At 58.4% G+C, this 23,036-nt stretch overlaps 1 protein-coding gene across 1 annotated transcript; it reads right to left on the bottom strand.

Moving 5' to 3' along the window:
* Positions 1 to 209: 209 nt before the first annotated feature.
* SYNGR1 (synaptogyrin 1) lies at positions 210 to 23,030 on the bottom strand. The gene is given in 5 exon segments (XM_034644530.1): positions 210 to 374; positions 376 to 563; positions 4,714 to 4,859; positions 6,137 to 6,374; positions 22,877 to 23,030. Coding segments are annotated over 5 exon segments (702 nt in total). The 5' UTR covers positions 22,976 to 23,030; the 3' UTR covers positions 210 to 343.
* Between the last annotated feature and the right edge of the window lie 6 nt (positions 23,031 to 23,036).

Genomic DNA, 23,036 nt, shown 5'->3' with positions numbered 1-23,036 from the left:
TCTTCCCTCTTCCCGGGACCACTGGTCTCTCACCACCGGTGTCAAGCACATATCTGACACACAGCAGGCACTCTATGAACGCTCGGTGACACAATGCACGAACGCGAATGCCCCCAGCCCCTGCTGGACAGACTTGCACACACGTGGAGACAAACCTCCAACCCCTTGCGGCCCCAGCCCACCCTGAGCTGCCCTGGACCTCAGGGGAACAACCCAGAGGCTGCCGAGGCGCTGGGCAGGGCAGCCTGGGAGGGAGCAGGGGTCTGGGTGTGGGCAGGGGGAAAGGGCGGGGGGCAGCTGGGGACGGGGCGGGGACAGGCGAGGGGCAGGTGGTCACTGCAGCTCAGTAGCCCTGTGACTGGTAGCCCTGGGGCGGTGTCAAAGGCGTTGGCTGGCTGCTGGTAGGTACCGCCCATGCCGGCGGGGTCTGGCCCGGCGCTGGGCTCCACGTAGGGGGCGTAAGGCATGCTGGAGTCCTGGCTGGGGTCCATGTAGTCCTGGGAGAAGAGGGCCGAGTCGGCGCCAATCTGGTACCGCTGGAAGGCCAGCACGGCCTGGCCCGCCTGGGACGGGGGCCAGCGGGGACAAGGACAGGTGGGAGGGGGTGGTTAGAGGAGAGACAGACAAGAACAGCGGGTTAGTGGTAGTTAGTTCACAGGACACAGGCAGTACGGGTTAAATATCCTCAAAGCACCCGAGACAAGACCAAGCCTGACTGTGGGGGAGTCTGTCCTGGCGGCCAGCCCTCGAGACATGCAGAGCCACACTGTCCATCCGGCCAGAAAGACCTTCAGAAGTCACCGGTCCCCTGTCCCCCAATCCCAGAGGTCCCGATGGGTCAGCAAACATCCTCCGCTCTGGAGTGTTAAAACGGCCCAAAGGCCACAACACCATTCTCAAACTGTGTTCTCAGGGGTGTTATGCGGAATGGGGAACACAGGTTCTTGGTGGGCTAGAGAAGGGCTGGTATCTCCTAAAAGCTGTCCCATCTCTCTTGCAGCTAGGTGTAAGCGCGTGACTAAGTCCTGGCCAGCACACTGCCCCAAGTCCTCTGTCCCACCCTTGGACCTGATGCCCAGAATGCAGATGTGGTAGCTAGAGCCCTAGCTGCCACGCAGGACCACGAGGTCCATGAGCCAAATTGGAGGGATGGGAAAGGCCTGGGTCACGAAAGACCTCTGGAGCCACTATGCCAGCCCTGGACTGTCTTCTCAGACTTGGGCTTCATTTAAACCGCTGTGGTTTATAATATCACGTGCTGCTGAACCTCATGCTAACTAAAACATATGGTCAAACAAGTTTGGGAACAGAGTAAAATAAGTTTCAGGGCCACAGGACTTGTCAGAGCCTTGACTCATGTATGCTGGGATCCCCCAGGGGAAAACTATGGCAAGCAGCATTTGCCAACCTTATCTGACCAACAAAGCCCTTTTCCCACAGGACCTAGTTGGGAAAGCCTTGTCTACAGCACATGTACGTAGGTGGGAAATTCTTTTTCAGCAAAAACAATTGCATTGTTATTAAGGACAATGACATCGACCACACCAAGCTAGGGAATAAATTTTTAAAAACAGCTTTTAGGTTTACATGGAAAGCCTCCGCCCGAGATCTTTCTAGCAGACTACCCGGCAAGACTGATGGGAAGATGCTAATGCTCTATATACTTGCTTTTGGGCTGGGAAGACTGAGGCTTAGTTAAGGGAGATGTCATGGCAGAGTTAGTGCCAGAACCCAGACCTGGACACAGAGGTCCTGCCTCTTCCCTGGCCAGGGCTCTCCCCATCTCCTTCCCTTTCATCAGCCCCCTGACAAGGCAAGAAACCAACAAGGAACCCCAAAGGGCCATCTGGTGAGAGGCAGGGGGTGAAGTGTGCTTGGCATTTTATTCTAGAAAATTCCAGAAGCCCAGTGACTAGGCACTGACGTTTTGTGTCACTGGTAAAAGCTCTGAGGGGCAGTCCTTCTGAATGGTGGCTGTTTAAAGCAGTACAGGAGCCTGAGAAAGGCGGACCAGGCATACAGGAGTTGAGCTGAGGAACTCAGGCCTCCCTTCGCCAGCCAGTTCGAGGCCACAACACAAGAGCCTGGGTGGGGGGGGAGCAGGACAGGGACCCTGCTGGACTGGGGTGCAAAGGGGAGGCTGGGAGTTCTGCTCAGAGCCCAGCGACCTGGTGGCGCGCCTGGCCCTGCTTCATCAGAGTGGGTACACTGTCTGCGGCCGACTGCACTTGTATGCCTCTAGAGTTAGGAAGCTCACTCTCCTTGTGCTTTGCTCTGGGGGCCTATTTGCTCTAAGACTCCCTCAGCTCCTGCAGAGAGTGGAGGGATAGGTGGTTCCTGCCCAGATAACTGGAGGCCGTGTAGAACCGGAGGCCAGAGCCTTTTGGAAGAACAAGGACTCACCCCATGAGAACTGCCCCCAAAGCAGGGATTATGGAGGTGTCTCTGACTCCTGGGAGAGAATGAATGAATGAATGTATGAAAGAACAAAAGACCTACATTTATTGAGCATCTCTGTGCCAAGCCCTGCGCCAGCCTTTCTTTCATCTGCACAACAGCCCTGAGAGGTTGGTCCACTGGGTAGTGGACGGAGGCTCAGAGAGGTGCAGAGCTTTGCCCAGGGTCACACAGCATATGAGAGCAGAGCCAGGAGAGGAGTCCTCTGACGTCCTCGGCCAGGCTCCCCCAGCAGCCAGCCTCCACAGGGACTGTAAGGTCAGCCTTCGTGCTGCAGTGAGGGCCAGGCTCTCCCAATGCCCAGAGTCAGCACCCTGGCAGCCCGTGTACGACCCACCTCCAACCCTCTGATAGTCCCTGGCAGTCTGTTTGGGGGAAACTGCATTTGTTTGTCTTCCCCTCCCCAGCCCGTGGGCTCCGGGGGCCAGGGACCCCGTCTGATTCATCACTAGGCACAACACAGCTCAATAAATGTTTACTGAATAAATGGAAAAACAAAACACAAAGGAGGCAACAAGTGAATAAGTGGCAGGTCTGAACTGGCCTCACCAGCCAGCCTTCCCCTGCCCTGCGTGCCCTGGTATCCTGGCCACTCCAGGCAGCAGGCCGCCCCCCACAACTGTGCATGACACGGGGCACCCCTGCCTCTGGAAGCTGGGCAGGCCTACGGCTGTGCCGAGGCGGGAAACAGTGTGCTGTATTCCTCCTGGAAGGTAAGGTCCTTGAATCTCCGCACGGCCAGGGCTGCGGTCAGGCTCTGCCAGGAGAGAGCAGGGGTGAGGCCAGTGGGGAAGAGCTGGGAAAGGCAGAAGTGCCAGCAGGGAGGCTGGCTTCAGTGGGCCAGTGGGAGCCTGTCAGTCAGGCTCTTGGATCTGCCCCTGGAAGTCCTGGTGTCCAATCACCCACTCCTCCTCCATGAACCCCACCCCCATCTCAGGGCTCACTGTTCCAAACACCTCCCTGTAGGGCTGAGGGGGGGAGCTGGGTCATCCCCACACATGGGGCACCTTCTCTGGTCTGAGATGCCCTGGGGTCACCTGATTCTTCCTGCTCAACCTTGAGGACCTGGACGGCTGGTGTGACCACAGCTGGGGAGCTGGGGCCCGAACCACAGGTGTTCTCTAAACTCTAGCTCCTAATGTTGCATTGCGGGTAGGGGGGGGGCTCCCAAGAGAAAAATGGATATTCAGGGGCCATCGTAAGGAGCAGAAAGTCACTCCAGGACAAGCGCAGGAGGGTAGAGGGACAGGGAGGGCTGGCTGCAGCACGCTTTGCAGGAGGGGCGAAGGCTGTCCATATCCAGCCCCAGGGGCTCTTTGCAAAAGGCTGGGCTCAGGTCTGCTGGAAGGCCTGGAGGGGAAGGGGGTGCATGCAGGGGTGGGAGAACCCTTGGGATGGGAGCCTGGAGCCCATGTGACCCCAGACACCTACAGGTGGGAGATGAGGGGAGAAGAAGTACATATCAAGGCAACCTGGAACCAGTGGGAAAGAAGGCCCAGCCTGGGTCCAGAGCTTGCCAAGGGGGGCCGTCTGGCCAGTCGGGCCCAGAGACGTGCTTTCTTTGATCCACATGGTATTTTTTTGTTAACTTGAATAAATTGCTAACACATAAAAGATCAGATTTCACACAGAAATTCAGATTTCTGGTTTCCCTGGAAAACAGGAAGACCTGGCCAGTGTGGATCCCCATTTCTGCTTTGGAACAGGAGCTGAGGGTGCCCTTTATGGGCCATGCACCTGCCACCGGCCCACTCATCATTTCTCACATGCTGCCTGCCCCATGGGCATCTGGGTTTGTGACACCCTCCCACCCCAAATCCAATCTCCTGATTTTACAGGTGGGAAGACAGAGGACCGGAAAATTAGAGGCAGCCCCAAGATGTGGCCCAGGTCTCCTGACGCCTAGGCCTGGGCTCGGAACTACAAAGCCTTACCTTCCCGGCTAGGCCTCTGCTTGTGTTTGGAAAAGGTTATAGTAAACGCCCAAGACCCAGCTACCAGAGTGTTGTGAGGGGCGTTCATGATCACTGGAGGGGTGCTCTGTGCCAAAGCGAGGGTCTCCCGTCCTAGGGGACTGTCCTCGCTGGCACTGGCGACAGCCTCCTTCCTCAGGAAGCAGCTGTGTGTGAGCGTCGAGGAGAGACGCAGGGGGCCGTTCGGGCCCCGGGAAGCAGGAGGCCCTGGCGAAGCGGCAAGGCCGGCAGCCCAGGCCTGGCTGGGCCGGGAGAGTGCGTGCTGCGCGGGCGCTGTACTCACCCACGTGAAAATGGAGAAGAAGGAGAAGGTGATGGCCGCCCGGGCCGCATCTGTCCCTTCATTCATCGGGTTGTCCTTGGGCTTGGACACCTGCCACTGGTTGGCCAGGAAGCAGAAACCCACAAACCAGAGGAAGGCCCAGAAGGCTGGGGGGTCCACCAGGGCCAGGCAGAAGGGGCCACATGCGAGAGAGGGTGAGTGGGGAGGAACAGGGAGAAGCACGGCTCCCACACTCCCCCACCCCCAAAGGGTTAGGCGGGGGCGGGGGGGGGCAGAGAGGGGAGCACAGGGGAAGGTGAGGCCAGAGCAGGGAGGTTGGTCAGACGCGGAGCGGGAGAGAGAGCACATAAAGGAGCCGGCCGTGCAGGCCGCGCAGCCAGCAGCAGAGCCGGGGAGAGCCAGGGGCAGTGAGGGGAGGGAAGGAGGGAGAGACAGAGAGAGAAAAGTCAGTCAGCCTGGGCAGACATTTCTGTCACCTCAGCCAAACACAGATTTCCCAGCTGAATCCCTGCCTGGGGACTGCAGAGCGCCCTGCAGCAGTTTGGGAGGGGCACTGGTCTGACCCCCGGCCCACTGCGGCCTCCCAGAGAAGTGGGCAGAGAGAGGCTGGAGGAGGCTGGGCAAGGGGGACAGCTGGGCTGCGTGGGTCTGAGCACTGACTTCTCCTGTGCCTGCAGCCCCGCAAAGCCTGAGGTTAGGGAGGGGCCTGCGGAGTTGAGCCATGGGAGCCTCGTGGCAATGAGATCTGTGGGTGCCCAGAGTCCACCCAGAGAGAACCAGAGCTGCTCTGATAAAGCTTGTGCGTGTCGAAGGGCTGGGCTGTCTGGAGACCAATATCTCCCATAGGCACTGCTGGGGAACCCTGGGGCTCCACGGAATACAGTTTGAGAACTAGTATTTCCATTCCCTCTTTCAAGTTTAAGGGACTGGCCTTACTGCTTCCAGTCAGCCAGGCTCATCCTGAGAGTCCCAGGCCCAGTAATGGGGGGGAGGTCCCAGCCAGAGGCCTGAGACCACAGCCAAAGCCTCACTGCCCCTCGACCAAAGCACCCAGTGATCAGACCCTCAGAACTCGTGGGGACAAAGGTCAGGTCATCTCTGCCAAAGGCTGTTTCTGGAGGACAGGGGCAGCAGGTCACCCTCCTCGGGCCTGGACTGTGTGCCTTACTTGCCTTACTTCTCAACGAGGTTCCACCAAACGAGGTGACAGAGAAAAGGCCCGGAGGGCAGGAAGCCCCGTCCCCTCCCTGTTGTGGAGCTGAGGGCCGTCCCAGGATCTCAGGCCCACCCCTGGTCCCACCGCTCCCCGTTGCCAGCCACGTGACCCCAAGTCTGTCCCCTCACCGCCCCCCGCCGTGGCCGGGGCAGCCCTCTGCAGGCTCTATTGCGCTGGGGGGGTGCCCCCTGGGGCGGGGGGACTCACCTGAGACTCCGATGTCGGACAGCACGGCTTTCTTGCGGTCCTTCACGCTGCTGATCTGCGGGAAGTACACGTCCAGGGCCAGGTAGAGCAGGCAGGTGAGGAAGGCGAGCACGCCCACGGCCACGCCGTAGCTGCAGGCGCTGGGGTTGTGGTTGTAGATGCAGAGCTGCTCGCCCCCCGAGTTGCTGTTGAGGTAGCCCTCGTTCACGATGGAGCCGAACACCACGATGGAGAACACCTGTTGGGGGGGGAGGGGCCGGGCATGGGACCCAGCACCGGGCCTGGAGAAGGGAGGCTACGCCCCTCGGCCTGCTGCCTGCCCCCACCCCAGTGAGCCCTCTTCACCCCAAACAGCCACAAGGCTGTTGTTAAGCGGGCATTTCGGAGGGGAGGCCCAGAGAGGGAGGACAACGCGCTTAGGGGCACACGGCGCAGGAGGGCACAATCACTTCCTTCCTCCGCCTCGGGTTCTAAGGACCCTCTGACCGCAGATTTGCCCGTACCATCAGGTACGTACCCACCAGGTCCTGAGAGGCCTTCCTCTCCTGACACCAAGATTCCTCTAGAATTGGACCTGGCCTCCCAGAACGAGTGGTCTCATGCCCTTCTTGGAGGCAGAACTGCCAAGCACCCACCCCTAAGCTGCCTCCCCCAGATGCTGGCACAGGCCCAGCCCCATCTCCCATCATGACCTGAGCAGACGCTTAACCAGCTGAGCCACCCAGGTGCCCCTAAACCTCTGACTCTTGGTTTTGGCTCGGGTCATGATCTCGGGGTCCTGGGATCAAGCCCCGTGGCCATCTCTGCGCTCAGCAGGGAGTCTCCATGGGGTTCTTTCCCTCTGCCCCTCCCATCGCTCGTTCTCTCTCTCTCTCTCTCTCTCAAATAAATATATTAATTAAAAAAAAAAAGAGTAACACCAGTCACAGTCTGGCCAATGACAGGGCAACCGGCACGCCCCCAAGCACAGTGCACGTGGTACCTCGTTTACCCCACTGACCCTCTGTGGTGGGTCTATTGTAGCTGGGTAGGTGGCCCCCCCATCTCCCGACCCCACCTCCCGGTATTCACAGCCTTGTGCAACCTCCTTCCCCTTGAGTGTGGGCCGGTCCTCGTGATTCACTTCTAACCAACAGCATATTGCAAAAAGCAATAGATAACATCTCTGCAGGGGAGCACAAAGACTTTGGCTTCCACCTTGCTTACCCTCTCTTGCCACTCCCTACTTGCTTGCCCTAATGGAAGAAGCTGCCATGTTTTGAGCCGCCCCGTGGAGAGGCCCACGTGGCATGGACTGACAGAGGCTTCCAGCCAACAGTCAACTCAGCCCATAAGGAATTGAGTCCTGCCAGTACCAGGTAAGCGAGCTCGAAAATGGATCCGCCCTCAGCCTGCAGATAGAATCACAGCCATGGCTGACCCCACGTTGTGACCCATGAGAGATCCTGAGGCAGCGGCAGCTGGCTAAGCAGATTCCTGACGTCAGAAACTAGGAGAGGACACATCTGTTGTTTAAAGCCACTTCGTTTTGGGATATTTTGTTACACAGCAATAGCTAACTAATACATTAGTATCACCAGCATTTTGCAGATGAGACAGTTAAGGTATGAGTATTGATTCATGTGACCAGAGTCACAAAACCATAAGGTTTTAGAGTCCAGGGCTGGACTCTAAAGTTCATGCTTCAAGGGCACCTCTGACTTCAGCTCAGGTCATGATTTCAAGGTCCTGGGATCGAGCCCTGCATTGGGCTCCCCACTCATGGGGAGTCTGCTTGTCTCTTTCCCTCTACCCTTCCCCCTACTTGGGTGCTCTCTCTCTCTCTCTCTCTCTCATAAATAAAATCTTAAGAAAAAAAAAAAGTTCATGCTTTATCCTTCTGCCTCTCCCTCCCCTGAAACCGTTTGAGGACGAAGGGGCCCGGACTCAACAGGCAGAGCCTCAGCGGTGGTCTTCAGTGAGCTTGATGCAGAGGCTGGAGGGGATTTTACTGTCTGTTTTCCACTTCTTTGTGTTTTCCAATTTTTCTAAAATAAGAAGCTATAATTTCAGGCACGTTTTCATCCTCACCTGATACTCAGGATGGGCAGTAACTCCGTGGCAGGAGTGGGAAAACACAGGAGAAGTACTATTATTTTTTTAATCTCATTTCCTAAGATGTCTATACTTTATTTTTTTTTAAAGTATTTATTTGAGAGAGAGAGACAGAGAGCGCACATGAGCAGGGGCAGAAGGGAGAAACAGACTCCCCGCTGAGCAGGGAGCCCGACATGGGGCTTGATCCCAGGACCCCGGGAGCATGACCTGAGCCCAAGGCAGACACTTAATCTGAGCCACCCGGGTACCCCTCAGATGTCCATACTTTACATGGGTTTTGTAATGTACTGGATCTGTGTAGTAGTAATGTATATAAAACAGATAAATCTACATTTAATGGGAGGATTGATTCAAAAGTTTTTTTTCCTAAAGGAGGGCATGACCAAAAGTCTGGAGATCACTGGTTCATGGCACTGTGTGTTAAGAAGAATTCTAACCCAAATGTCTATCGATGGATGAATGAAGAAACAAGTTGTGGCATATCCACATAATGGAATAGTGTTCCATCATTAAAACAAACAAACAACAAAACAGTTCTGACACGTGCTACAACCGGATGAACCTTAAAACAAGTGAAAAAAGAGGCGAAGGAAGTCAAACACAGAAGGTCAATGTTACATGACTTTGTTTATGTACTGTATCCTTAACAGGCAAAACTGACAAGCAGCAGACCAGAGGTGACCGGCTGCAGGAGGGGAGGATGGGGAGTGATTACTTAATGAGCTTGGGGTGTTTTTTGTGGGGTGATGAAAAGTTTTGAAACTAGACAGAGGTAATCGTTGCACAACATAAATGCCACTGAGCCGTGTGCTTTAAAATTGGTTACTGCGTGCTATGTGAGTTTTTCTGCAATTAAAAAAAGAAAGACAAGATTGTGGGGCTGTGTCCTGGTTCAACCATGAGCACACAGATGGGCCGTGGTGGCCCATGAGCCACACATTTGCCACTTCAGACTTGAGAGTGTATACACGGCCACGGTCCAGCCCCGTGCGGGCATGCTGGCTCTCGGCGTGGCCCTGTCACACGTTCTGCGTCCTCACGATCACCCCACGAAGCACAGAGGGCAATTCGCACTGCCCCCAATTACCGGCGTAGGAAAACTGAGCCTCAGAAACAGCAGGGGGCACTGCTGTCAACAGGACAGTCTGATCCTGACCCCACGTGTCTCCAATTCTCAGCCCTGTGCTCTTCCTCACCTGACCAAGCTGACTCCCAGCTTCAGGAGGTGGGCCCTGAAGGAGGGGTAGTCTCTCCTGCAGTGTGACTGAGTGCCAAGTCTGGTGCTCGGGGGCATGGGAGGGGAGAGACAGGAAGTCCGGACTTCACAGCAATTGCCTAAGGGACTCCCGGGCTACTGACAGTCTGGACAAGCCAGGCAGATGCTGGACACCGGGCGATGAAGACAGTCTCTGATGGCTGGTGGCCAGAGCCATGCACAGCACACCTCCGGGACTGCCATTCACGCAGCCCCTTGGACCAGTGCGCCAAGAGAAGTCCAAGGTCCCTACCAGGAACCTGTCGGGTCAGGAATCTGAGGCCCAGCTCCGGATGTCACCTGACGTCCCCAATCCAGCAGAATGGAAAAGCCTCTCCATTAGAGGGCACTCCAGACACTGACGAGTCACACGGGGTTGCTGGAGTCAAATCCCAGGCCTGCTGCTTAGGCTGGGTGGCCTCAGGAAATGACAACCTCTCTGAGCCTCAGACTGGTCCTCTGCAAAAGTTCACCTTCCCTTTAGGGCTAATGGGAGAATTACAGGTAAGTGCCCTGAGCAGAGCAGTGCACGGGACGGGCTTAGCAAGGATTAACTCCCTTCTTCAGAGGCCCCAGGAAAGAAGGAAGAGCACCAGGAAGGCCGTCTTGGGCAGCACTTCCTGCCAGACATGCTCCACCAGGGGTGGGGACAAGGGTGGACCCCCTGCCAAAAGCAGGCCAAAAGGAGGTTGGAGGGAAACAGGTGGGCGGAAGTTGGGGCCTTGGGGACAGCAGAGAAGGAACCATTAAGACAGGGCCCTCTTGGGGGAGAGAAGCAGGGAGTCCCTGGAGAGGCCAGGAGGCACATGCTGGAGGCAGCGTGTCCCCAGGAGGGTAAGGCACAAGATCACAACATCCTCCGAGGAACCGGTGGGGCCCAAGGGCGGGGCAGAGAGAGGAGGCTCTGTGCCAGCTCTGGTCCTCCTCTCCAGCCCACGGCTCTCCTCACAGCTCAGAGTCACCTTGGGCAAGTGACTCGCCCTCTCTGAGCCTCAGTCCCCTCATCCGTAAAGAGGGGCAACCACAGCACTCGAACCACTGGCGTGCTGTGGGGAAGTAATGAGGTCACGCACGTGGGGACCTGCACGTGCCGGGGAGGCAGCGTCCCCAACGCCAGACTGCCGCTGACCAACGCGGGGGTGGGGGGGCAGCAGGGGTCAGGAAAGGGAGCCGAGGCGGCGATTTCTGAGCACAGATGAGAAAGCAGCCAGCCGTGCCAAGATGAGGGGAAGCGTGTTTTGGGCAGAACAGAAAGGGCAGAGGCCGAAGGTGGGAGGAAGTGACCGAGGAGGGGCTGAAGAGGCGCCCAGGACGGGGAGGGAGAGGTGGGGGAGGGAACACAAGGCCAGATGGACCACGGTGTCACAGGGGGGTGACCAGACCCGTGGATCTCCATCCCCACCCTGCAGCATGAAGGTCCCTAAAGCTGTTCCCCACCGCCTGGCGGACATAATCCGAGCTTCCCGGGCTAGCTGTCAAGGCCCTTGAGCCTCACCTCCCTCCACTGCTCACCTTCCCCCCCCCCACCATTTCCTCTCTGAACCCAGGTTCTACCTGCATGGGTTATGTTCCATGGAGACGGAGCCAGCTGCCACCCAGGTCGGCAGAGCCTGACCCCCAGAGCCTCCAGGGGCAGGAGAGTTTGGAGCCACTTCAGGCCTAAGAGCGGGTGGGTGACTTGATGTGACTTAGGTCTGAGAAGAGCCACCCTGGGCAGGTGAAAGCTGGGAGACCCCTGGGGGCTAGGCAGGCGTGGGCAGTGGTGGCGGTGGGACAGGGTGGGCGCTGAACACGTGTGCAAGAGAAAGCCAGCAGCATCTGCTGACAGGTCGGCGGAGGGAGATGAGAGAGGAAGAGCAACGGGGGCTGGGGGTGGCTTGATGACCACCGGGGACACAGGTGCGCATGCCGCGTGCCCGGCACCTGCAGAGCTGGCCCAGGGCAGGGAGACCGGCCCGACAGGCTACACAGGGAGAGGTGCTGCCAAGGATACACAACTGGTCCCTTGCGGTCCCCAAACTCCCTCCAGGACCCTGCAAGGCCCGGGTTAACTTCTCCATTTAGCGGCCGTCCCTTCACCCTAGTGGGAGGGAGCCCCCCAAGAGCGGGCATGAGCCTCAGGTTTCCGTCCCCCAGAGCTCCCATCCCGCTGGGAGGAGGCGGGGGCTCCCTCAGGGTCTGCTAGGTGACTGAAATGCGTCCTCCTCACTCGGGGACCTGCCCAGGGCCGCGGCTGGTCGGGGTGGCTGCGGACTCAAACCCAAGTGTCTCTGAGCCCTGTGCCAGGCTCCGCGTCAGCACAGGCGGCCTCCAGGGGACTTGCTAAGGCCGGATCTGCAGCAGGGAACGCATGGAAATTAAACCAGAATGACATTCTATGCTGCTGTGGCCGAACTCTTCCTGACAAGCGCCTCTGCTGGAGGCCCGGGCCACAGGTCCGTGAGGGCAAACCAGCGCCCTGGAAACAGGACACGGTGGCCTGGTGGGGGGGGGGGTTACCAGAGAGGCTGCTGGTCACGGGAAGGCACAGAGAAAAACACCCCTTTTCCTTGAACTAAAGAAAATGCTATAAAAAAAAATTTTTTTTTAAAGGCACCAATGTAAATGGGCCGAGGCTGTTTTTTCACCGTCTTTATAATCCAATCCTGGGTCTTTTTAAAAATGGATTTTAAAAAAATGGATTCCAGATGGCAGCTGGAACAGAGCTATGGCGTACTCAGAAAAGCAAATCAGGGGTACCTCAGAATTTTAGGATCTTGGGGTACTGGATTCAGAGACACACATGTTGTTTGGTAAGCCTGCACCTGCTGTCCCCACTCCCAGAATGCCCTTCCCCACCTTTTTCATCTTTCAAATAGGCCGAACACCTCGCCCTTCAAAACTCTCCTCCACCCTGCCCCTGGGCACGCTCCTGGTTGGAACTCATTCCTGGGTCTGCCTCCCCCAGGAGACCCCGAGCTAACCCCACAGCCTCTGCAGGGACTCTGCATTGACTGGGAGTGCCTGCCAAAAATCACGTCACTTCGTCCTCACTGAAACGTCTAAGGCGCCCGGGTTTTGGCTCCGGTCGTGAGCTCACAGGAGGGGATCGAGCCCCGAGTCGGACTCTGCAATGGCTGCGGAGCCTGCTTAAGATTCTCTCTCTCCTTCTCCCTCTGCCCCTCCCTCCATCTCTTTTTCTAATAAAAATAAAGTATCTTTAAAAACTTTAAAGAAAAAATAAACCTAAAAACATCTCCACAAATCAGGCTCACTTAGCCCATTTCACAGAGGAGGAAGCTGAGGCTCAGAGAGGCCTGGACTCTGGCCCGCCCGTAACAGGCTGGCCCATAGCAGGTAAGCAGGGTGCCTGCCTCTAGCCCAGGCCTGCCCCCCTCCAGCCCCATTCCAGAATGTAAGCCAAATCTCTACCTTCAGCCGCCTCCCCAGGAGTGAATTCCAGATCCCAAACTCCAGGAAAACATGAGTGCCAGGAGGGACACCTGCCGTGCCGAGCTGTGTCACCACCCCACCCGGCAGGAGAGGCGGGGCCCCCGTTCCTCCACATCCCAGAGCAGCAGGCCGCGTCTGGGCCACTGCAGGCATCAGGCTGACCTGTCTCCGGGGAGAGCTGGGCCAAGCCAGCATGAGGGGCAGGGGTCGCTGCTGTTTGCTGGGAGCTCCCCAGAGGTGGGCTTTAACCATCTTTAGGCACATGCTGGGTTTCCCTCCAGATAAACGGTAGAGAGGGGAGCTCTTGGGTCCTGCCAGCTCCGAATGGCACTGTCCGTCTCACCCTCTACTGGGACATGTTCCTAAGCCAGATGGCTGGAGGAGTCGCCGGCCCCTGCCCCACACACTGCAGGCAGCCAGCTGATCTGCTCCGTAGCCCTTGGCTCCACGGTCCCAGCTGCTGCCCACCTCCAGGCTGCAACGTCGCCTGACCCAGGACAGCCTCCTCTCCGGCCTCCTCGCCTCCTCCAGTGACAGCCAGCGGGTGCTCACCCATCCCAACTCTTACTAGTCCCTCCCAAGGCTGGGGGTACAGTCTAGCCCCTAGGCAGGCTCTGAGGTCCCCCTATTTGAGCCGCTGGTCTCCTATCTGACCTCTCCAGCCCCAGTGACCCCCAGCGCCCCTCATCCATCCACACACTGGCTCCCACCCAGGAGCTCAAGCTCCAAACTGGGCTCATTCTCAAATGCCACCCAGGGTGGCGCCAGGCCCACTGCTTCATCCTGCCCCAAGTCACTCAAGTTACCCCATGTCCCCCATGCTGACCAGGGCCACGACCACCTTTTGCTAAGCGATGACAGCAGCTTCCCAGTCTCGGTGTGTCCACTCCCACTCCAGCACCATCCCCTTTACAGCAGCTGGACAGATCGCTTTGAACAGGTCAGTCCCCTGCTCCATCCTACCCACCTCCACCCCCACTGCGAATCCCCCGCCCCATCGCAACCCCAGGCCTCCAGCCCTTCTCACAGACTCCTTTCTTGTCACTCTCCTCTAGCTCTCCCCGAAGCTCATTCCTGCCTCAGGGCCTTTGCACGTGGCTGTTCCCTCTACCTGGAATATCCAGGGTTCCCCAGATCTCCCAGGCTGGCTCCTGCTGGTTCTTTCTCAACATTCAACTCTCAGGGCAAGACAACTACTCAGAGAAACCGTCCAGACCCGACTCCCAGATCTATAATATTTTTCAATAATCCACCTTATTTTCTTGATAACATCATTACATGCAAATGTCCCTAGTTATTGGCTCCTTTGTGGATGAACATCTCCCTCCTTGGACCCAGAGGGCAGGTCAGGCAAGGCTTAGAGGGGAGCAAACGGCAAACCCGAGATGGGCAGAAGCAGCATGGGAATCAGAAGGCAGTATTTGCTCCTCAGTATCCTTAGCTTGGGCCTCTGCTTACACATCTCTGACCACAGGGAGCTCACTCCCTAAAAAGTCCTCTCCGTCACCCCGAGCTGAACCTGCCTTCCTGCCAGTGTCCCTACCAAAGTCCCTGATCCTGCCTCCTGGGCCCCAGGGAAAGGCTGTGAGGAAAGAAGTGGCTGTGCTTTTGAGGGATGAGTCAGGCTGCCAAGGGGCCCCCCTTCATGGGAATGAGGCCCTGCCTCCCACGGGGTCATATGAGGAAAATGGCTGAAACCAACACAGGGGCACATGACGGGCACCAGGCAGCCACTCTGCTTCATGGAAAGCCTCGTGCGGAGCCGCAGGGCTGAGGCAGGGTCAGGTCGGGGGGGCTCCCAGGGTCCCTTCTCTCCTCCGCTGCCCGGCACCCTGTTCGGAAGCCTTGGGTGTGACCTGCAGGGGATGAGGCGGTAATCTTCCTGCAAGCTGTCCCTCACATTCTCAGCGGTGGAGAGGGGACTCTGCGGGGCAGGGGCCTGAGCAAGCAGACTCTGGTCCCCAAGGGACTGGGAGCCTCAGCCGGCTGACCCGAAGACTCCCCCTCCTCTCCACACCGTCCGTACCTTCACCCTCCTGTGCCTGTGTAACCACGGGGGGCAGGGGGCAACGAGAGCCAGAGACAAGCTGCTTGATGGGCCCCGGGCTGCTGTGTGGGGGCAGGAGTACCCACACCCCCGCCCCCCGCCATAGCCCAGGTGCTTCCTCACCCAGATCCAGGCACGCCGGAACTTCTGGAGGTAGGGAAGGGGAGCAATGCCACCCCTGGAAAAGCGTCGTGAACACCAGCCAAGCACCACCGGGGCCCTTCCTAGGCAGGACCTCGTTTATGCCCCAACGGCCCCCTGGGGCAGGCACTGCTCTCCCCATTTTGCATACGGGGAAACCAAGGCTCTATGCAGTCTCTCTGCGGGTAAGAAGAACCAGTCTGTGAGCTCTTCCTCACCTCAATGCCTGGCCTCTGCTCTGCTGGTTCCTACAAGCCTGACACTGTCCACTGTTTCCTTCCCTCTGCAGAACTTCCAGGTCTTACCTGGTCCCAGGTGCTGCCTCACTTTCAAGAGAAGAAGAAAGACACAAAGGGGGAAATGCCTTCTGCTTTGAGAGTTCTTACAGCCCTTCATCTAGAGCACAAAGGAAGCAAGGAGACAGCAAGCTTGGGCGGGGGGATCCTGGAAGACTTCAAGGAGGAGGCAATATCTGAGTTGGGCCTCGAAGGCTGGGTGGGAGACCCTAAACAGGGACGGAGGGTGGAAAGGGGAAGGCAGAGCAGTGCAGTCCCCCACCTCGTTCACCCACATACAGGGCCCTTACGGGACACCACACACCATCCAGCACCGGGGATACGGCAGTGACGTAAGACGCAGTCTCCGACCCCCAGAGCTTACACCCATGGGGGTGGCAGCCTCTTCACTGCTCTGCTGCACTTCTCGGTCTTTACCAAGATGCTCCTTCTGCCTGGAAGTCCTCCTCCCCGCTTCTCCCCCTGGCTGGCCCCATCCTTCTGATCTCCACTGTACTGTCGCCCCCCTGTCCCTGACCTGACTGCCTCCTCACTTGGGCTGTGCGCTCATCTGTGTTTTTACTGGTTTCATCACCACATTTCCCTCCACCAGACCGTGAGCACCCGGCAAAGAGCAGGCCCCCCGCACACACTCCCGTGTGTAGTACATGGAAGACGACAGGGTGTGTGTGTCCTGTGGCTGGTGGGGAGGATGGATAAGCCTCTCCCTGCTGGCCAGGTTGGGCTGAGAGAGCCGTTCATGACAAACGACCTGGGTTTGGCAAGGGGAAGGTCACAGATGGTGGAGAGGAGGGGAAGAAAGCCTGTGCAGGGTGAGAAACTGAGGGAGAACCCTTGGAGACTGTGACCACACAGGTCTTCTGAAGGCCCGGCCAAGTGGCTACAGGGAGGCCCGCCGGGGCCACAGACATAAGAGAGCCCGGGCGGAGGGTGAGCACTGGATGCAGGAGGCTGGGGCTGGGCATGGGTGGGTGAGACCTCTGAGGAGCCCAGCTGGAGGGGGACAAGGAGGATGGGGAAAGGGCACAGCCCAAGGGTCAGTGGCTCAGAGGTCCCAGGCCCAGGGATGCTGGGATCAAGAGGTGAGAGAGAGCTGGAGACACAGGAGAGGGGGAATGCAGGCAGCTGCTGGAAAGGTGGGCCAGGCCTCCAGTACACCTGGCCAGAGGGGCTATGGCCCCCTGAGGAGAGGACTGTGGGAGGAGGCGAGGCGCAGGAGGGAGCAGGATCACGGAGGCGGGTGCTACAGTCCCCAGGAATGAAGGCAGTGGCAGGGCTAGAGAGAGCTAGTGCCAAGTCGTAGGCACCTTCAAGGAAGAGGGGAGTGACCTGCGGCTGGCCTAAGAGAAGGGGATCCAGGGCCTGCAGGGAAGTCAAAGCTGGGGGAGAATGGTCTGGAAGCAGCCTCGGGAGCCAGAAGGACCCTGTCCCACCTCCAGGCTCGGCAGAGGGAGGGTATGAGGGAAAGAAGAGCCCCCTTAAGAAGGCTGCCAGGGGAGTGGGAATGTGGGGGGAGGCCAAGTTACAGTGTGATTTATAATTAGGGATATTCCGAGTGGGGCTGAAGACTCAGGGACCCAGGCCATGTCCGCTTGGCCCTGGACCGTGAGCTGAAAGCCCCAGCTTGTTGGGGATCTAAATAGTCTGGGCCTGGCAGCCTAGGGCTGTCCCAGCCAAACAGCCACCCCCTCCTCACGGTCCCCCTCATTTCCCCCCACCAAGGGGAGTTGAGCATAATTCAATCCCTGGAAGGGAAGTGTCCTCCAGAAACACAGGGGTATGAGCCACCGTGCCAGGATCCAACCGACACTCTGCTCATATATACGGACCTGGGGCCCAGGCCCCCCTGCTGCGGGCCCCCCCGAAAGCATTGTGGGGGTGTGGTTCTTGATATCACTTCTTCAAAGACTGACAGGTCCAAAAGTCCCCAACCTGGAGTCCACTAGGAGCACGAGTGGGGGTTCTTTGAGGATAGAAAGGTTGGGAACCACGAGCCCAATCTGACTCTCCTTTTCCCATTTGACAGGTGGGGAAACTGAGGCCCCGAGCACATGGCATCTTGCTCAAGTCATACCACTAGTCAGGGTCAGAGGGGGTGCAGAACGTGGCCTCAGGCCTCCAGGCCCCAGACACTTCCCAATGGCCTGTCCTGCCTCTCCTCCCACCTGCCAGCTGGTTCTCCCGGTTTGGGTGCCAAGTGCAGCTCCCTCGCCAGCTCTGCCATCTGCCCTTCCTTTCCTCCTGGTTCTTCCTCCTCTCCGCCCCTCCTCCCCCAGCCTTTGTCCTTTCTCCCCAGGCTCGGGCTTGCCTCACAGCTTCCCAGGAGCAGGCGCAGATCCCTGCAGGAGCAGGTCGTGGGGCTCTCCCCATGTGGCTGGGTCTCCCTGAAGCGGAAACTGCCGGTTGGGATTCCAGCCGCTCCACTTAACCTCTCTGGGCCTCAGCTTCTCACCTCAAGTGGGGTAACAGAACCCACTCGACCGGGACAGCCACAGGCCTGGGCGGAGTGGATGTATAACGGGTCCTTTCAACGCCCGCCTTCACAAAGCTTCGAGTCTGCCCCAAACCCAGCATTCCAATTGCAGGTCACAGATGAGGCCTGGAGAGGCCAGGACTTTCCAAGGTCCTGCTCAGGTGATCCAGCCCCCCACGTCAAATCCCAGGCTCCCCCAGGCTCTCAAGCTCCCACACTGCCCCTGTGCACAAGGAAATGCCCAAGACACAAGGCAGGATCCGACCAGCCAACATCTGAAGACCTCCTTGCCACTGACTCCATCCCAGACCTAAGACAGATGGACCAGCCAAAGGTCGGCCACCAGCGGATGAAAAGATAAGAAGATTCCAAGACTGTTAGTGATAACCGCCAAAGGAGCATGTGGTCTACCTCCATGGACGTAGTTCTCTGAGTTAGTGATGGGCCGTGCCAGGTGCTGGGAGCGGACAGGCTGGATGAGGCCACCCCTTTCCTGTCAGGACACCTGCCCACAGAACCCTCTCAAGCCACACCTCCACACAGCAGCCACAGGGAGCGCTTCTCTGCTTGAAACCCCTCTCTGCGGCTGCCCGTGGCCCTCAGATGAAGTCCAGTGTGTGCACCTGTCACCCAAGGTTTTGTGAGCCGCCCCCTGCCTGCCCCTCTTGAGCGCACTCGGGGTGTGATGTCACTCTCACTCACACACCCAGGACCCCCAAGAGCTCACCATCATTTCTAAAGCCCGCTCGGACCTCATGCCTCTGGATATTTGCACATGCTGTTCCCTCCACCTGGAATGTTCCCTTTGCACTTCTTTATCAGAACCAACTCAGAAGACACCTCCCCCTGGAAGTCCTCCATACGCCCCTGGCAGTGGTAGCGACTCCCTACTGGATTTTCTTCTTGTAGTGTCTCAAGCCTAAAAGAGTACGTGTTACTGGACTGAGAGTGTCTCTGGTGGGACACACAGGCTGGTGCACAGCAGGGACTTGGCATTTGTGGAATGAATGACTGAATGCCAGAGCCAGCCAGAGGTTCTATCTCCACCCCGGACCCCCTTTCCCCACCCCACAGCTCCAGGATTTTGATGCAGGACGGCTAGGGAATGGCGATCTGGACAGGAGAGGGGACAAGGGGTCTCATCTCAAAGCTGCTGGGTTTCCAAAGCAAACTCAGCTTTTATAGCCAGCGTTCACTGGGATGATTGAGGGTGCCGGTGACAATGAGACCCCATCGGGCCCCCCTTGGTGCCATGGCAACCTAGACAGGGAGGCCAAGAAGGTATACTGAATGTGGACCCCACAGACCTCCAGGTTGTGCCTTATTCTGTCGTTTGGGGGAGGGGGGCGATACCCACCCCACTCACAGAATCCTGGGATGTTACTGCCAAGGCCCTTCAGAAATCAACCCCGAAATTTCAAACATTCTAGCATTCCAGTTTGCTCAAACTGAACATTGAAACACCAACCACCCTCTCCTCTACCGGCGTCAAAATTCCTTCCCCGCAGGTCAGTTGGACCCTCTAAAAGTAAGATTGCAAATGCCACAGAGAAGGGGGTCCTTTATATGAAATCAGCTAGCTCCCTGCCAGAGCTCCGTGCCCCCCCTTCCCCGGCTCCAGAACACAGAAAGGTGTCCACTGACGGTCTGCAAGCACCTCTGACCTAGCTCGTCCTCCTCACTAAGCTGGGGAGACTGAGGCACAGCGGTGGTCACAGCTGGTTCGGCGAGGGGAAGCCTAAAGGCACCTTCTCCTGGCCGCCAGCCAGAACAGCCCTGTCTCCCTCCAGCCCTCCAGCCGGGTCCGGAGGCAGCAGCTCTGAGCTTGCCCTCCTCGCAGCCCCACCTCAGCCATCCCCTCCTCACCCCAGGCAGGAAAGGTCCCAGTCAGCTGAGCCAGAGGGCTGCCAGCTCCCTCCCCACTTAACCAAAGCGCTCAGTGCCTGCTGTGCAAAATCACCTACCAGGCCTGGGGGCCAGTGGGTGGGGAAGGGGGGCAGAGAGGAGCTACAGAAGCCAAAGAGGAGGTGCTGGGGGACCTGCGTCCGCCCTGGTGGCTCAGGTTCCAGGGCAGATCCAGGATTGCAGAGGCCCTGAAGCTTATACTGTATGGGGGTCCCTCTTTCAGAAATCAGATCTGTTTTTTACAAATTGCACAAAATCACCAGCCCACGAGCCCAAGGGGCGAGGGCCGCTCCACGGGAGAGACACAGGCGTGGTCCTGTTAGAGGGACCAGGCGTCCAGGTTTGTGTGGGACTGATGGGGCTCTCAGGACACAGGACTTGCAGCGCTAAAGCTGGGAAAGGTCCAGCAAACCAGGATGAACCGGTCACCCTAGCCCCCGGAGCTCAGGCTTCGTTAGCTTGAAGGTGAAGCCTGGTGCCTCCCTGACCCCGGGCGGCCCCAAGGGAACACCAGGGCGAAGGACAGGTCTCCAACTGCACCTTCTGCATGCTCGTCAACGTGTTAAAACATGCTGGCACACCACACATTTTCGAAAAAGACTGGAAGGAAGCACTGGGCCTCCCTGAGCGGTGGGATCATGCATGATATTTTTCCTGATCGTTTTTATCGTGGTAAAACACATAGGACATAAAATGTACCACCGTCATCATTGTTAGCTGTATGGTGGTATTAAGTCCAGTACGTTTATATTGTTGGGTGACCATTGCAAATGATGTTTATACTTTCCAGACATCAGCAAGCGTTACTTTCGTGATCAGAAAAAAATACTATATATGTTTTAAAGGTGTCGGTCAGCCTGTATCAGCCACCTCTGCTCACACAAAGGTAGTGAGCAGAGCTAGGAGGGGGTGGGGGGATTTGGGCATTAGAGGGTGGTTGGCCCAGTTGACCGTTATCCTGCCCAATCCCGAAAGCCGGCATTCTGACCTCTTCCAGCTCCCGGGGAAGCAACCAATGTGCTCTGGAGACTCCTAGATTTGGGTTCGGATCCTCTGTCTGCCGCTTATGTGCTCAGGAACCTTGGGTCTCTCTGAGCCTGCTTCCTCGAGTGATGCAGGCCGTAGGGGGATGAGCTGGGTGACCACGTGCGCCCCCCTGCACACAGTGGGTTCTCCATCAGTTACTCTTCCTTCCTCCTGCTTGGAATGTCTCCCCGCACCCGGATGTGAGCGGAGGAAAGCCCTGCTCATCCTTCAAGGCCCAATTTGATAACACCTTCTCCACGAAGCCTCTCTGATTCCCATGGCAGGGAGACCCCTCTGCTGGTTCTCATGGCCTCTGCCCGGGGGGTACCTGGCTTCCTTCCCAGTGGGACTGTGCCATCCCCGAGCACTAAAGGCTGCGTCTGAGTCATGCCGCCTTCCCTAGGGGCCGAGTGGACTTGATGAAGCTCTCCTAAATGAAGCCATCACAGGCAGAAGTGCTCCAAGCAGGCAAACTGCCCACACCTCCCTCTCAAAGCCAATGGCTTCACCCCCCCAGGCCCGTGGTCCAGGGGCTGGCAAAGGGAAGCAGAGCACACAGCTGGCCCCCCGGATCAGGCAGGTGCCGCCCCAGAGCTCCATCTCTGCCGAGGGCCAGTCAGGGTCTCTGGGGAGCTGGAGACTGGCACAGATGAATCTTCTGGATGGGCCCGCTGCTGGGCCCTGTGCTGCCACTGGGGCTTCCCTGCCCTCACTGAGCTCCCCATCTGGTGGGTACTTGAGAAGAAAGGGGTTTACGCTTGGCTACGCTTCTTGTAGCACCAGGAGGAGGTTTTAACGTTTTCAGACAAAGGACAGTTAGCTTCCTTTCTCTCTGGGAGGCCAGAGATAAACACCCAAGCTGTCCCACCCATCAGACCCTAATATTTCCCTGAAAACCTAGCAAGTGAGGGAGCTTGAACACCCTGAGGCCACAACTGGCCTTAGGTGTAGCCCCTTGGGGTCGCTGATAGTGACCCTGCCCAGTGTCCCTAATCCTAGCCCTTCAGGTATGGGCCCACAGGAATAGGCCCCAGGCCTGCAGAGGCATGGCCCTCTAGTGAGAGTACCTGGGCAATGGCCAGCAAACCCTACGGGGCCCCAGGCACTCCCTCCTGTAACTGGCCTTCTTCTTCTGGGGTACTGCCCAGACCATCTGAACCCCTCCCTCTGTGCTCAGGGTCTCTGTCCCATCCTCCTCCCCCATAGTCCCGGGTCTGAGCAGGGACCCTCTACTGCTGGGGGATTCTGACCCCCACCAGGCCGGAGGTCCAGAACAGGCCTCTCTGCTCTTCCCTGTGGGTAGGGGACCTCTTCCCTATCCCCCCCACAAGCATCCAGGTGTACTTGGGCGGGGGGCGGTCTGGATTCAGGAAATATCAGAGCCCAAAGTGGCTCCTCCCACCTCTCTACAAATCGGGAAACCGAGGCATGAGAGAGGAGTTGCCTCTCCCCACCTCAGAATGTAACTCCTCGTTTCCCATAAACATTTCTTGGGTGGTTCCCGGCCCAAGGTCACGCAGCGAAGGAGAGGCAGTTCCCGGGTGGAAGCCAGGTATCCGGCTCCGGAGGAATCGCTCCATACCTTCCGGGCTAAGCCATCAAACCTGGTTTCCGGCCCTCTCCTCCTTGAACGTCCACGGCAAGCGCGGCGTGCTCCCCGTGAGATGATCCACGCCCTGATCCACCCCACCAAAACGGCCACCTGAAACCCGGGCTCAGTCCCCACCGCCGCTGATCCGCCCGTGCGGCAGCGCGCACTCCGAGCCGCCAGCTGCATAGCTGCGGCCTGGAGGTCACGGCGACGGGGGGCCGCAAGCGAATGGGGGCGCCGGGACGCAAGGGCGCCGTCGGCAGAAGCGGGAGCCCCTCGCCAGGGCTGAGACCCCCGCCCGGGGCCCGGGAAGGAGGGAGGGGCGGGCGCCGGCACCCCGTCCGGAAAGCTCCCCGCCGGTTGCGGCACCTTTGCCCGGGGTCCGGCGGGGTTGGCGTCCGTCCGGGCGCACCGCCCTTGCTCGAGCCCCCACGACACGCCACCCCCGGCGCGGCCGGGCCACCCAGCCGTTCTTACCCAAGACACGACGCGCAGAATGGTGTGCGGCTGCCGGACCAGGGTATGGGGGTCGAAGGCGCCCCCGGCTTTGCCCGCTCCGTACGCACCCCCTTCCATCGTGGCTGCACCCGCGCGGTGCCCCCCTTGGCGCGCGCCGCCGTCCCTGCGCGTGCGCGGC

This window comes from Ailuropoda melanoleuca, chromosome 15 (genome assembly GCF_002007445.2).
Source record: "Ailuropoda melanoleuca isolate Jingjing chromosome 15, ASM200744v2, whole genome shotgun sequence".
In the NCBI taxonomy this organism is placed as follows: domain Eukaryota; kingdom Metazoa; phylum Chordata; class Mammalia; order Carnivora; family Ursidae; genus Ailuropoda; species Ailuropoda melanoleuca.
The sequence above is the reverse complement of the archived record's forward strand: the minus strand, read 5'-3'. Positions and strand labels throughout refer to the sequence as shown.